The sequence below is a fragment of the Elgaria multicarinata genome, chromosome 8 (genome assembly GCF_023053635.1).
Source record: "Elgaria multicarinata webbii isolate HBS135686 ecotype San Diego chromosome 8, rElgMul1.1.pri, whole genome shotgun sequence".
Classification (NCBI taxonomy): Eukaryota; Metazoa; Chordata; class Lepidosauria; order Squamata; family Anguidae; genus Elgaria; species Elgaria multicarinata.
In genome coordinates this window covers 85,869,273-85,883,745 of record NC_086178.1, presented here as the reverse complement: position 1 = coordinate 85,883,745, position 14,473 = coordinate 85,869,273, and the positions used below count along the sequence as shown (strand labels likewise).

Here is a 14,473-nt window from a genome sequence, read left to right as displayed (position 1 = left end):
CTATTCCTCATGGAACCACTGTAATGTATAGACCACATATTAGAGGGACCCGTGTGAAGAGAATGCTGGATAACTTATTCAGTCTTTCATTATCTTCGTGAATAATTTCTCAGTGGCCTTGTAAGGAACTATTAAAGAGGCAAACTGATAAGTGAAGAGGAGTTGAATGTATTGGTAGAGTGACATGGTGAGGAAGACAGAAAAAAAGGCCTTCCTGTAACAAAAGAATATATATGCTGAGCTGAAGAAACTTGAAAAACATTTTTTTCCTAAATTTCATAGCTGCAAAGCCACAGGAGAAATGACATATTTCAATGGTATCAGGATGTAACAGTCCCACAGAATGTAAAGATAGGCTGTATTTCTGCAGTCCCACACATATGAATTGGGGTAAAAAATTATGCCAACAAACTTCCACTGATCCACAGACCTGTTTATCAATACTGATACTATATATATATATATATATATATATCAGTCTATGCTACAACTATTTAACATTCAAGTAGGCTATGAAAAGACATCAGTACCTCCAAAACACAGGTGCTAGTCTTGAGCACAATACAGCCGTGGGTGAACAGTTCTTACTGGCAGAGGGCTGGATTTTCAGTGGGTGACGTCTGGCTTTGAATCATATAATTTTTTTTAAGAAGTGGCCATGTTCCACTCCTTTAAAAGGCAATGCTTTTGACAGTTTGGTTATAAAAACACATTGGGAACATGTAATACTATCATCCATAATGGGGCTGGGATTTTTTAATTTTTTTTTTAAATAAAAGTTTAGATTAATATTGGTTTGACAGAGGCAGGCAACTTATTCAGCCCCAAATTCAAGAAAGAAAATTGACCAGGAAGCTCATTTTGTCCTTATGTGAATGAAACATTCATATAGTCCTTGATATATTTTACTGCACAATTTGTATGTTTATTCACAAAATCATTTCAATTTATTTCTATATGAGTTTTAAATGGGTTTATTTATAAAATCTAGTTTTTGGTCCCCAAAAGGTAAACCAAGATGATGGCTTATTTCACTAATTAAAAACATAATATAATCTAAACTATGAAATGAACAAATTCCCCCCCCCCGCCCCCCCCCCCAAAAAACACACACACACAGAGGTAACTAAAAATGGGGAAAGGTGTGTGTTTAAAACCATCTATATACAGTACTTGGCAAAATAGAATGTTCTTCACCAGATACCCCAAAAAATGCAGAAGGAAGGGGCCAACTGGACTTCTCAAGGTAGAGAGTTTCATAATTGGTGCTGCAACCAAATAGCCCCTGTCACATATTCCTGCCAGTTGTTCAAAATATAATAATAATAATAACCTCTGATGGTAGTGGGGTGTGGAGCAAGGCCTCGGATGAAGAGCACAGTGGGAAGGCTGACTCATGTAAGAGAAGGAAGTCTTTCAAATATCTCGGGGTTGTTTAGGGCTTTATAGATAATAACCAACATGATGAATTGGGCTTTCATCATACTATGAAAACTGGTATTGGTATTATTTCCCTTGACATCGAGGAAGCTTCTCGGATCATACAGTGGCTGCTCCATGGTTCGGCTAAAACACCTTGAGCCGTTTCCTGTAAGTATCCTTTTGATTATGTGGAATGATTCCACACCAGTTCCAGCTAGAACAGAACACATCAACTACTTGATGCTCTAGCCATTATAGCCAGAGTAAGGAGCATCTGGCAAATGCAAGTAGCCTCCATAGGGAGCAGATAGATAACTTGATTGGTGGTTTAATTTGTTTTTAAGCTGTGTATATATATTGTTTTATATTGTATGATTTTATCTGTATGCTGCCCTGAGATCCTAGTGATATAGGGCAGGATCCAAATGTTTTAAATAAATAAATAATAAATAAATTGAATGTAGACCAGTCGTAAGTAAATGCCATAACCCCTTTAAGATAGACGGGGAGTCTCACACCCGGTGTGTGTGTGTGTGTGTGTGTGTGTGTGTGAGACCCTCCTGGGGTCCCAATCTACCCCTCTGGGAATTCTCAGATAGCCATGTCCCCTTCTCATGGTTCCACCCCCTTTCCCCCTGGCTTTTGTGCAGTCCCCCGCCCCCATTCTAAAAGGTCGAAATGGCAATAAGAGCTTTAAACTAAAATATGTTGCCATTTTGGGCTCCACTCCTTGCGCTTTCAGCCCACAAGAGCTTCTCCAAAATTGAATCCAGTCTTCGGGCTCAAAGAGTTCCCCACCCCTGCTTTAAGATATACAAAGCTATTTTGTGCTTGCTTTGCTCTCTCCGTCTTGACTTTTCTTTGGTCAACAGGACACTTCATTGTTTTTGTTGAAATATATCCACTAAACTGGATGATTAGCTGCACAGCAGTCAAAACCCCGGCACTGATGCTGATTGTGAGATTACAGCAACAGATCTCAGCACCCTTGTGTTGGGATGAGGTCCTATCCTGAGTCCTGACATATGAGTGGTATCGCTGGCCATTTGGCCACTTGTTGTTTCTCTGCATCCACAAGGTGGTGACAATGAAGAAAAAACTGTGCAGAACTAATTTCCCACCCCAAACCTGAAGGCTAGTTAACACACCCATCGCTGGGCAGCCCATGCTTGCAATGTAAAAGAACTAACGAGGAGGCTGCCTAATGCAGAAGGAACCCACGTATCAAAGCTAAAGCTTTGCCCCTTCAATACACACAGGCCTGAAGCTGGGAATGAAGCCAGAACTCTTTGATTAGACTGGTCTATAAAGGCTCAGTCTATTTATTTGCTATTCTTCTTATATAGTCTAGCTCTGACCTTTGCAGATGCGATGCCTCAGCTGACGTCAGTTGCTAGCCCTTCCCTAGCAACTGTTTGCACCTCCTAAGGTACAAGAAATCTGGAACTATGGGGATTCCTATGGCGAAGCTCCCCTTCTGCTGTTTTCAACCGTCTCTATTGGCTTGATCACTTCCAGCATTCTTGTCTTACTAACTGGATACTGAATTTCCTGCAAGGAGCTCAGTGGTCTACATAATTGCCATCTTGTGAATCTGTTCCAGCCTCCAAAACATTCCTCCGCTGAGTCTCACAAGGCGAGATGGAGCCTGACAAGCTAAGAAACATCATTTTTTTGCTGCCTTTGGTGTGTGTTGGTGTGATGCAACTGGCACCATGACAGGATGCCCACGCAAAGCATGTAGGCAAGACAAAGAAGAATGACGCCTTCTGTCTGAGCACCCTACGACTCGCTTCTTCTTTTGGCAAAGCCCACTCTCTGTAGGTTCCAAGCATCAGAGTGGCCAAACAAGCCACGCATCGAAAAGTGAGAACAATGCATGTGATTTACGTTCTAACATGCATGCACATGCAAAGCATCAATAATGCTTGCATAATGGCCATTAAGATTAGAGTCTGTGTGTTTACTACTTGGCAAAAACTATCTGCACCACTGGCTAGAAAGTCTTCATTATGAGCATCCTGGGCTGGAAATAAAAGCCCTTAAAAATGGGGAACGGAGTATGTGCTTAAGGACAAAATTCTCTCCCCTCTTACTGTTCTTCATATTCAGCTATTTTATAGTTATTTTTAATAGAGAATAAGGAACCATCTTACAAAACCTCTGAGATTAAATAGAAGCACCCACCATCACAACTATTTCTGTTTTGCTGCTAATAAGCACTATTGTCCTACTACTTTTCTTGGAACAGAGTTGCAATTTGCAAAATTCAACCAAGTTAACAAGGGACAACTGAGTACAAAAGAGAAGGAGGACCATATGTCATAATGAGGTCTTGTGGGAAGCAATTCATCTGCAATTGCTGGTCTTCAGTATTTTTTTTTAACCTTACAACACTGATATAGCTCACTTCCCTTGAGAAAGCTGGTTTTCTTAAACAAATTACTGCCAACAAAGATCCCCCTTCCCAACCCTCATTTTAAAAATCTGTGTCATGTAGGATGAGCATGCTTTGATACACTGTAGCATTCTTTAATCCATCAGGAGCAGCTGGTTCAATCAAGCTTACAATATACAGACACAATGGTATGATATTTCAATCAGCAGAGAAAAGATCTAGACATTTTGATGCACGATCTAACCTGTGTTACAGAGAGCTGTGTGTAGGAAAAGGACCATGGGAGCAGTGGCGTAGCGTGGGTTGCCGGCGCCCGGGGAAAGGCAAGTATTGCGCCCCTAATCCATGGACCTTTAGCACTCCCTGAGTCCTTTCCACCAGTCCAGTATTGAACCACTTACCCCACCCCCCAAACACATGTATTATATTTTAAGAAAATACTGGTCTATTTAAAGTAAAAATAATTTAATATTAGTATAGTGGTACTTACATTTATTTAAAATCGCCTGGTTTTAATATGTGCAAATTTTCCAATAACAATATTGAAATCTACAGTAGTACTTTCAGCAGTGTTCACAAGAAACCTGTCAAGGCTTCCAGCTAGCTTAGCTTGTTGCTCCTGCTCTATCTTCCTCCTCTTCCTGCATTGTGCACCTGATTCTTTTTATTTAGCACCATGGCTTCTTTTTATTTAGCATCATTTAGCATATGATGACCTTGATATGATAACCGATCACCTTGCAGGATGCATTTCCTCCCAAACGGGCCTCTCTAGCACCCCGTCGCTGCTCTATCCTCCTCCTGGATGACTTAGAAGATAGCCAGAGCAGCAACGCGTGTGCTAGAGAGGCCCGTTTGGGAGGAAATGCAGCCTGCAAGGCCTTCCTGACCTGTGCGCAACAAGAAAAATGCTGTAAAATGTTATGTGGCAACGTTTATTTGCCCCGTCTACACAGTTGGATCTACACAGATTTTAATTTTTTAATTTATTATTACTACTTTTTTTGTGTGTGAAATTTTTGCGCCGCTAAGAATTTTGCACCCAGGGCAACCGCCCCTGAGCCCCCCCTCCCACGCTACGTCACTGCATGGGAGATAGTGAGGTGGACGATGGGAACACTGAGTAACTTTTTTTGTGAACCGCCCAGAGAGCTTCGGCTATTGGGCGGTGTAAAAATGTAATAAAATAAAATAAATAAATAAATAAATAAATAAGTGTAGTCCAGGTAGAAGGAGGCCATATGTCTAAACTGCTATATAACATGCAAGGCTGAGATCAGCCCAGCAATAATGCTTCTGATACTGAGAATCTTTCAAGATTGTGGGATTTCAAGGATGCTGGTTGATCTGTCCAAGTACAACTGCCATGTCCATAGGACCTACATTAGCCAATGGTAAAGAGAAAGCAATAGATGGGAAGATGGAGAAGAAGATAAAGGACGAAACAAGAAGCTAGCTGAGGAAGGTTCCATGGCAAACCCTAAAGGTTTGAACAAGGGATGAGGAGGATTCAAGTGAAAAGTGACTCCTTTCCCCTCTAGTAAGGCCACTGGAAAAAGATGCCCTTATAAGGGTTAATTCCAATGTTATATTTTAATAGCATATGTGTAATATTTTAATGTAATTTTGTGAACCGCCCAGAGAGCTTTGGCTGTGGGGAGGTATATAAATGTAATAAAAATTAATAAATAAAAATAAAATACATGTTTCATGTGGGAATGAACATGGCACATGTGACCTAATGCTAAATACAAAAGAAAAGAGATGGAATGCTAAACCCCACACCCACACAATAAATATATATTATTAATCCAACTAGAGAGAGGCCCAGAAAGGGGAAGTGGACTAAGAGGTGCTGAATGAAGTGAAAACTGGGAAGACACCTTTGGAATTTTATTGAAAGGCAAGATACACAGCAATAAAATAAAGACAAGGTAATTTGATAGAGAATGGAGAGATAGAAGTAGTTTACAATTACTTAATTAATTGTATTTTTAAACTGCCCAATAACTAATGTGCTGTAGTTGCGCTTTATTGGAGAACTTCCCCCACCATTAGAGATGTGAGGTCCCTCATCTTTGTTCCATGAAGAAGGCAAAGGCACTGGCTACTGCTGGAGTTGAAAACAGCAGGATTACAAAGTAAACTCTTTTACAGTGCATTACTATGGACATCTGCTCAGAAGTAAGCCCAGTGAGTTCAATGGCCTTAGTCCCAGGTTGATGTATGTTAGGATTACACCCTTAGTAACCGAGCAGGGCACTGCATTCTTTTCTGCACAGCTAAGGTAAATCCATGTATTTTTTTGTTTAGCGTACATCTGAGGACAGAGGTGATGGCTGGGAAGCATGTGAGTCAGACATCTATGAAAGAAGATGAACGTCGAAGCCATCCGTTTATGAAACAGCAGGCTGCAACTGAAAGCACAATACTCCGGTGCTCCTCATGCTTCATTGCCTTTTGTTCAAAACCGGATTTAGGTCAAGGTCCAGATCTTGACCTTCTATGCCCCTGGTAAGCTGCACCTCCAATGGCCTCCCGAGATGACCTACATGGCAGTTGCATTCATTAGGGATGCTGCAGTTACCGGGCCACGGGGAGGAGCAAAGGAACAGGCTTCTCTGGCAGATGGCCCACAGCTGTGCCCTTAAACAGCAGAGGCTCGAATGACCACAGATCTTAGCCTAACCTTTTTTAGTGTGAATTGCTGCAGCTGCAACAGCTGCTCTGCGGAAGCGCTTAGCACAGTTTACCTGAAAGAACCATTCTTGGACACAACATAGAGCCTGTGTATTGAAACAAGGCAATTGTCCATTCAGCCATTCAGAGAGAAGAGCTTTGCAATACAGAGTTCAGGTAGAGATCTATTGAAGGGGGTATGAGAAATATAGAAAAGTGTGAACTCCGGCAAATATGCACAACAAAATATGCTGCACAAGCACAACTGGTATAGAAGATGCTGGTGTGGGTGAGGGGGGATATGATCATGTTAAGGAAGTTGTGATTTTGCTCACCAAATTAATAGGTACTCTTTTAGAGGCAATTATAAGGGCAGATTTTGAAAACCTTCATTCACTAAATTCATGGAGTCAACAGCACATTTCAGCACAGAGGATTAAATCTGTTGTTAAAAGCATGGATGGATACATCTCTCAATTTTATCTTCTTTCCGTTTCTAATTTTTCCAGTCTTAAAATTCAGTTCATCTCAAACTTTGAGCATGTTCCTGATTTTAAGTTCAGTTCGTCTTGAACTTTGAGGTTATGTTTGAAAGTTTTATGAACATTTGTACATGTTTTTCTGCATATTTTCTCTCATACATATATTTTTGTATAAAGTTTTACCCAATATACATATTTTTGCAAACATTCTTCCTAATATAATGTCTTTTAAATGTTATTTTCAATAATGTATGCATTTTTTGTGCAACTTTTCCTAATATATACATTTTTATATGCATTGTTAATTGAAAAACTCCATTGTAAAATTCAGAGAAGGCAGGATATAAACGCAATAAATAAATAAATAAATAAATAAATAGATGTGTGTGTTAGCTCAGGGGTATGTAGGGAACTGGTGCCCTCCAGTTGTTTTGGAACATAATTCCCATAATCCCTGACTGCTGGTCATGATGGCTGGGGATCATGGGAGTTGTAGTCCAAAATAACTGGTGGGAGTCAGGTTGCCTGACCCTGGGTTAGCTGTTTGTCTTCTAGGAGGTCCTTTTGGAGCAGAGGCTCTATGCACTTTCTACTGAGTTCAAACAGGGATGAGAGGGGAAGTGTCTAAAGTTCCAGGCAACCTGAAAGTCCAAGCAGTATCATTTGCACATGTATCTAGCTGGCATGTTATTGGATCTATGACAAAATATTACACTGTGGAGTCTTGGGGCCAAACCACATGCTATGTTAAACGTGTGGTTCGCACTTGTGTCTAAAAAAGAATTAGGAGCAGCAGAGTGGGAGTCCAGACTGCGAAGGGGCAAAGAGGGTGTGAGCTTAATCCTTTTCCTGTGTGCTACAATCCCAATGAAAATCTCTCCCACACCCCCTTGACCAAAGTGCTATTTGGCCTGGGAGGCCAGGTGACACCAACAGCCCAGGTGTTTGATACAGGCCATTTCTACACCTGCCTTTTTTCCAGGGATCATCCCTGTGCATGCAAATGATGCACAGGGGATCCCGGGAGCAGGCAGGGACGATCCCCCCATTTTCCTGGGATAATCCTTAGGTGTAGAAAGGGCCACAGTGAATATCTGTGGCCCAATCTACTGCCCTCCACATGTTTTGGACTACAACTCCAAGCATTCGTGGACATTGGCCATACAATTTAGGGCTGACAGCAGTTGAAGTCCAATGCATCTAGAGGGAACCAGTTTGGAGAAAGATGCTGTAGCCTCATGGTAAAAGCACACACTTGATGACACCCAGTTGAGCTCAACAGCTGGGACTACAATTTCTGGATCTGAGCATGCTCAGTGGGGAAGGGGAATGAAGATTTGTAAAGCTGTGGATATATGGAGGAATAAATTGGTATGTGCATGAATTAAACATTGAACTAACAGAACCAGGGCACTTCTTGGAATTGCAGCGTTTTGATGTTTGCTTGGTTCTTTATAATAATTATAAAAATAAATAAATCTCTGGCACTATTTTCATAAAATGCTGTAATGTAAACCATGTGCTGGGTGACTGTTTTTCTGAAAACCTCCCCGCGTTTCATTATGCATTGTATTATGGGGCCAAATATGACATTACATTTTTTATCCCTTACGGAATGGAGTTAAATACTTGCTCTGTTCAGAATAGCAACACTCAATTAAGTAGCATCCACCCCCTCCCGCCCCGCCATGATCTACACCCTTCATTGTTACTGTGTTTAAAGGGAATAATGGGAGCACTGACCTATATTGCGCTTCTTATTATCGATGGAGATGAAGCGTATGCAGGGATTATTGGAGATGTACTGTGCTGCCCAAGGGACATCAATCTGTGTGCCAGCTTCATAAAAAAGGCCCAGAGCGTAGCGAGAGGAGTAGCTCACAGATTCTAGTTGCTGCCTTTGACTTTTGTTAATTACTGTGGAAAAAAAAGGAATTAGACAATTACTTTTCTCTCAGAGCATTAAACCTGCAAATAATACTACAGCTAATCCGCTTAATCTTTTCCTAAAACAGCACTCATATGTGCCTAGAAAAAGGCCATGCACCATTTCATAGCTTTGAATAAAACAACATGAACCCAGCCCTGGGTCTTTTGTTATTGCTACACAGACCTTTATCAGAGAATTTTAGGAAATTTGAGAGTCTGCACCCTTGACATGAAATACATTTCTCTGTGCACTAAGTTGTGTGAGAAGGTGGTAGGTAAATGCGGAAAAACAAAACAAAACATAGCAGGGTGGGGAACTCAATAAACCAACTGAACAAACCAAAAAGGAAAGCGGTTACCACAATAGAATCTTGAGAAGACATTATGACTAAAAGCAAAGTATTGTGCTATAAAGTGACATCATATATAAAATACATGTAATTGTACTGCAAATTAATGGCTACAATAAGAAAAAAAAATCATCTCACAAAAGGTATCATATCACAAATTGAATACATTTAGTTTATAACATTTCAGAATTGTTACAGTTCTAAAAACTCACTCTCAAGTACTGAGATCTACTGAAACTCCAGTCAGATCTCCATTCCAGCAATGTTATTAGGTGATGGAAATCAGTGCCATGACCACTTCCTTGGCCACAAGAAAAGGCATACAACTCTGAGAGCAGCAGGCAATGTTCCTGAGTGGACATCCAGAGCTGACGGCAATAACTGTGATTTTTCATATGTTCTTATTCAAAATCCAAGAAATGTGATCAAATTTGTTAATGATGCTCCATTACCAAATCTTCTTTTTGGTTGTTGAAAATTCTTCTGTTTTTGTAACAAAGATGATACCTCAGAAACCTCACGTTGCTGTTTATGAAAGTACATGGCACAAAAGAATCTTGGTCTCTGGAATGCCATTATAGTAGGGATGTGCATTACCTCTAGTCTGAATCTGGATCCTGAACCGAAGTGGGTCAATTCAGCCCACCTCAGTTGGAATCTGGATTGGGTCCAGGCTGGGTTGAGGCGTTCTGGAGCGGATTGGACTAGGCCTGAAGTGCTTCGACCTGAACTAGAGCAATGGTGAGCTGCTACCCCTACCTGCACACAGGACTTAACCTGACTCATCTGGCAGCAGCCTGTCCTCAATGAGAGTTGCTATTTTTAAAGAAGATGGCAGCTCTAGCATTTTCTTAGATATATTCTTCAAACTCCGGTAGCCATAAAGGGCTAGATTCAGAGGGTGAACAGGGAGAAGATGGGCAAGCTAGGAGCAGGGGGGAGCAAGTGGGAAGGGTGGTGAGCAAGGAGTCCAATGGATTCCTGGTCAGCCCCGTGCCCAGGAACCTGCAACATCCAATCAACTTAGGATGTCCGGATCTTGCTTTGGATCCAGAGTCTATGCAGATCGGACTGGGCCTGAGGCAGATTGGGGCTAATTCAGAAGCTCTGAATTGGCCTCCGAAGCAGATCGGGGTGTCCCTTCACACTGGGATTGGGAGGAAATCTGATAAGTCCAGGAGGACCTTCCTATACATCTCAATGATGGGGTCAGTGTCAGTTTCCTGTGAAAGCAAATACCAAATTTGTGCATGGCGGTCCCTTTATACAGAACTGAACCAGTAAGGAGCACTGTATGTGTACCAGAGAACCTGCAGTGCTTAGGGACTGTGACTTTGTCCTCTTTATTATAATGCTGATATTAATTTTAAAATGTCATTCTTCCCCAACCTGGTGTGCTCCCGATGTGTTGGATTACAATCCCAGCATGCCCCAGCCAGACCAACAAATCAGGAGGACAGCATGCCCCAGCCAGACCAACACATAATAATAAATAATAATCCAGCCTGGGACAATAACAAACACCATACTCAGTAGAGTTGCCTACATAAGTAGATTCTTCTGATTTCAGAATTACTCAAATTTTGGCACTGAAGAAAGACATGCATGTGTGTGCTTAGAATGTACCAGAATAGCCGAAAACAGCAATCTTATGTATCGAGTCATCTTTTCATTGCTAACGAGCAACATTCTTAACATGGACTCAGTTCTTAGTGACCTCAAGATCTGGGAGCTCATGAGTGCAAAACATAGCTCTGTGCTATGAATACAGATAAGATTGTGACTCATGGACAAGAACCATTCATGATCTAAGGTTAAAAGTGCCAATTCATTTCAATATGGCTCCGGAGTGATTCTGCTGACTGAACACACATGGAGCCATTTCTTTCTTGCTGGCTAGAGACCCCCTACAGTGTGCAAGTTGGCAAAGTGAAGGTGATGTTTCCTTGAAATTGTGGGAATCACTGATGTCTTCAGCAAGCAGTCACAGCTTGGCATCACCCAGTGGCAGTTCTAAAGTGAATTCCAGAGCCACAAGTCCCTCAGGGCAATAGGAAGGGCTGCTAATCCAGAACTGTCATATACTTCAACTGCATCCAGAGCCTCCGCCCTCACCACTTGGCTCACCCATTCATCAGTGCCTAATTCACCCGTGGGCACCGAGGTTCAATTACTCTTTAAAACAGAACACATTTCTCTGCATGTGGTTCTCTGTACTTCTCGCTTGCTAGCCTGCACGGTCTGTCTGTTCTTAAAGAACATGTAACATCTTGCACTGCGGCCTGCATTTCAGTTTTAATTACATCTATGGAACTAAACTTACCTCAATAAGAATGGCTTTAGGAAAAGCTAGGCCTTCTGGGTGGTAATGCAGAGATTCACTCTGTACGTTTACCAATGAAGTGGGAGAAGAAGCAACCAGGACTGTCTGCTCCCACCCACCCATTCAGTTGCCCCTCCCATTCCCACTTCCTGTGTAGCACACTTGGGAGTCCTATTTGCTACAGGCATGCTGGACTTAGAGGGAACCTATGGTAACTCTATGAAAGCAGGACATAAAATCAGAGAGTTGGAGGAAGGCTTGAAGGCTGCCCAGTTGAATTTGTTGCTTAATGCTGGAAATCCAGAGCTATATCATCCCTGGTGGATGGTTGTCCACTTCTGCTTGAAGATCTCCTGCAAGGAAGAGTTCACCAGCTCTTAGGTAATCTGCTCTATAGTTGAACACCTCTTACTGTCAAGAACTTTCTCCTAATGTTCAACCAAAACCTACCCCCCTATAGCTTAAACCCAATAGTCTTGCTCTCTGTACTACAGTGGTTCTCAACCTTCCTAATACCGCAACCCTTTAATACAGTTCCTCATGTTGTGGTGACCCCCAACCATAAAATTATTTTCGTTGCTACTTCATAACTGTAATTTTGCTACTGTTATGAATCGTAATGTAAATATCTGATATGCAGGATGTATTTTCATTGTTACAAATTGAACATAATTAAAGCATAGTGATTAAGCACAAAAACAATATGTAATTATATATTGTGAAATATTTATTTTTAATTACAAATAAATTACCATCGGAAATATGTGTTTTCTGATGGTCTTAGGTGACCCCTGTGAAAGGGTCGTTCGACCCCCAAAGGGGTCATGACCCACAGGTTGAGATCCGCTGCTGTAGCAGCAGAACTTTCTCTTCTCCAGGATAAACAGACTCAGTTCCTTCAACCTTTCCTCATAGGACTTGTTTTGCATACTCCTAACCGTCTTTGTTGCCTTCCTCTGATTCCATCACAACACAGTGCTCCAGATCAGGTCTACGAGTGAGGAATAAAACAGAACCATTACTTCTGATGACTTGGAAACTCTAGTTCAATTAATTCAACCTAATATTGCATTAGTCATTTTTGCAACTGCATCACATGCTTGACTCACGTTCAGTGTGTGATCAGCGACAATTCCGAGATTCTTTTCACATGTAATACTGCCAGACCAGCTATCCTCCATCCTATGCCTGTGTGCTTGATTTTTTGTCTTTGTTTTGGATAAATACAGAACTTCAAAACATGAAAAGACGATGGTCATTGTTATAAGTGATGTTAAGAACTCCAGTTCACTTTGATCATAGCTCTTGTGAACTATTTAGATACAGTATTTCATGTATCAGATATTCACTCAGCTGGCATGTTGAATTTTACTGCACATTCACATGCAATATTTGGTGTATGTGCTTGATTGTCTATTAATGGGTATGATATGTATCTTAAGGAGTCCCCTGTTTGCTTAGATCACTGAATGAAGCTTCACTGCTCCATGCTCCTGTTACCTCTAAACACCCATTTCTGAACAGTAATCAAGAGCATGATTTCAACCTCAAGGTGAAGCACCAGTATGGTGAATGTGCTAAAAGAACTTATAAACCACACATTTCCCTTAAGAGGGCTTGTGCCAAGGAAAACAACTCTCAACTAGTTAATCTTTAAAAATAAGTTTTGAGCTAAATATTATCGCTTAGCGTGTCATGTAAACCATGACTTAGCGTGTCGTATGAACTAGGGCTGTGCACTGCCTCGGGTCCGAACCCTGAATCCGAAGCGGATCGGGGTGATTTGGACCCTCCCAAACCGGATCTGAATGTCCGAGGCAGCCCGAAGCCGAAGTCAATTGGCTCCGAAGCTTCGGGCTGCCTCGGTCTTATGCGTCGGCAGCAGTGGAAGCCACCAGACGCAAGGGTGGCAGCGAACAGCGGAGGCAGGTAAGGGGGGAAGGGGGGCTTACCTGCTCCACTGGATGCAAAGTGGAAGCTGTCAGATGCAAGGGTGGACGGCGGAGCAGGTAAGTGGGGAAGGGGGGCTTATCTGGTGCCTCCGCCATCTGTGGTGGCGGACAGCGGAGGCACCAGGTAAGTGGGGACAGTTTTCTGGGTGCTGGCTGCATAGCCGGCACCCAGAAAACTCCGAGTTGCCTCGGAGGGGTCGAATTTCGGCTCGGCTTCAGTGCCAAGGCGGGTCGGGAACCCCCGAGGGGGATGGGCTGCTTTGGGGGCTCCGAATTGGCTTCTGAGGCGGATCAGGGGGTCTCTGCACAGCACTAGTATGAACCATTCCTAACTGTGGTGGCTACATAACCACAATTTAAACACACTCACTAACCATTTGCTGCAAAAGGGTTAGCAACTTAACCATGGCTTAGTGTGTTGTCTGAACAAGCCCAATACAGGCAATACTGAGCGAAACTGATCAGTGGTCTGTTTTGGTACAAGGCAGCTCCTATGTTCTTATGACAGCCAATCATAGGAAAGATTATATGGGCAATAAGTTATGAATACAATAGATGAACAATGCTTTGATGGCTTTTTAGCAGATAAGATGGTATTTAAATGTTAATAATCAATCATTAAGTTGAAATGCTATTTACACACCTGCCCCATTATACAGTCCAAACAGGCATTTTTACCAATGGGCTGACAAAGTATATGAATTTAATATATGGTTAAACCATATATGAAAACCTAACAATGATTTTTGTTAATTGGACCACTACATTTTTTTAAGTGGCTGTGATAACTCATAAGGAATGCTCGACAAAATCCCACGTAAACACATCTATATATTTGGAATGTACATCTCTAATATCTGTCCTGCGTCTACACCTGAATGATTCTGATAATACACTTCTTCCTCTCAATAATGAACACAAATACTTTGATGCTGTCA

General features: G+C 41.8%; 1 protein-coding gene across 2 annotated transcripts in view; it reads right to left on the bottom strand.

Annotated features, from left to right (window-relative positions):
• The window catches only part of RNLS (renalase, FAD dependent amine oxidase), a 126,215-nt gene that overhangs the window by 27,390 nt on the left and 84,352 nt on the right, over positions 1-14,473 (bottom strand). For both annotated transcript variants that reach the window (XM_063132948.1, XM_063132949.1), the window contains exon 5: positions 8,725-8,898. In XM_063132948.1, coding sequence (XP_062989018.1) covers positions 8,725-8,898 — 174 coding nt within the window. The remainder of the gene's footprint in view (positions 1-8,724; positions 8,899-14,473) is intronic.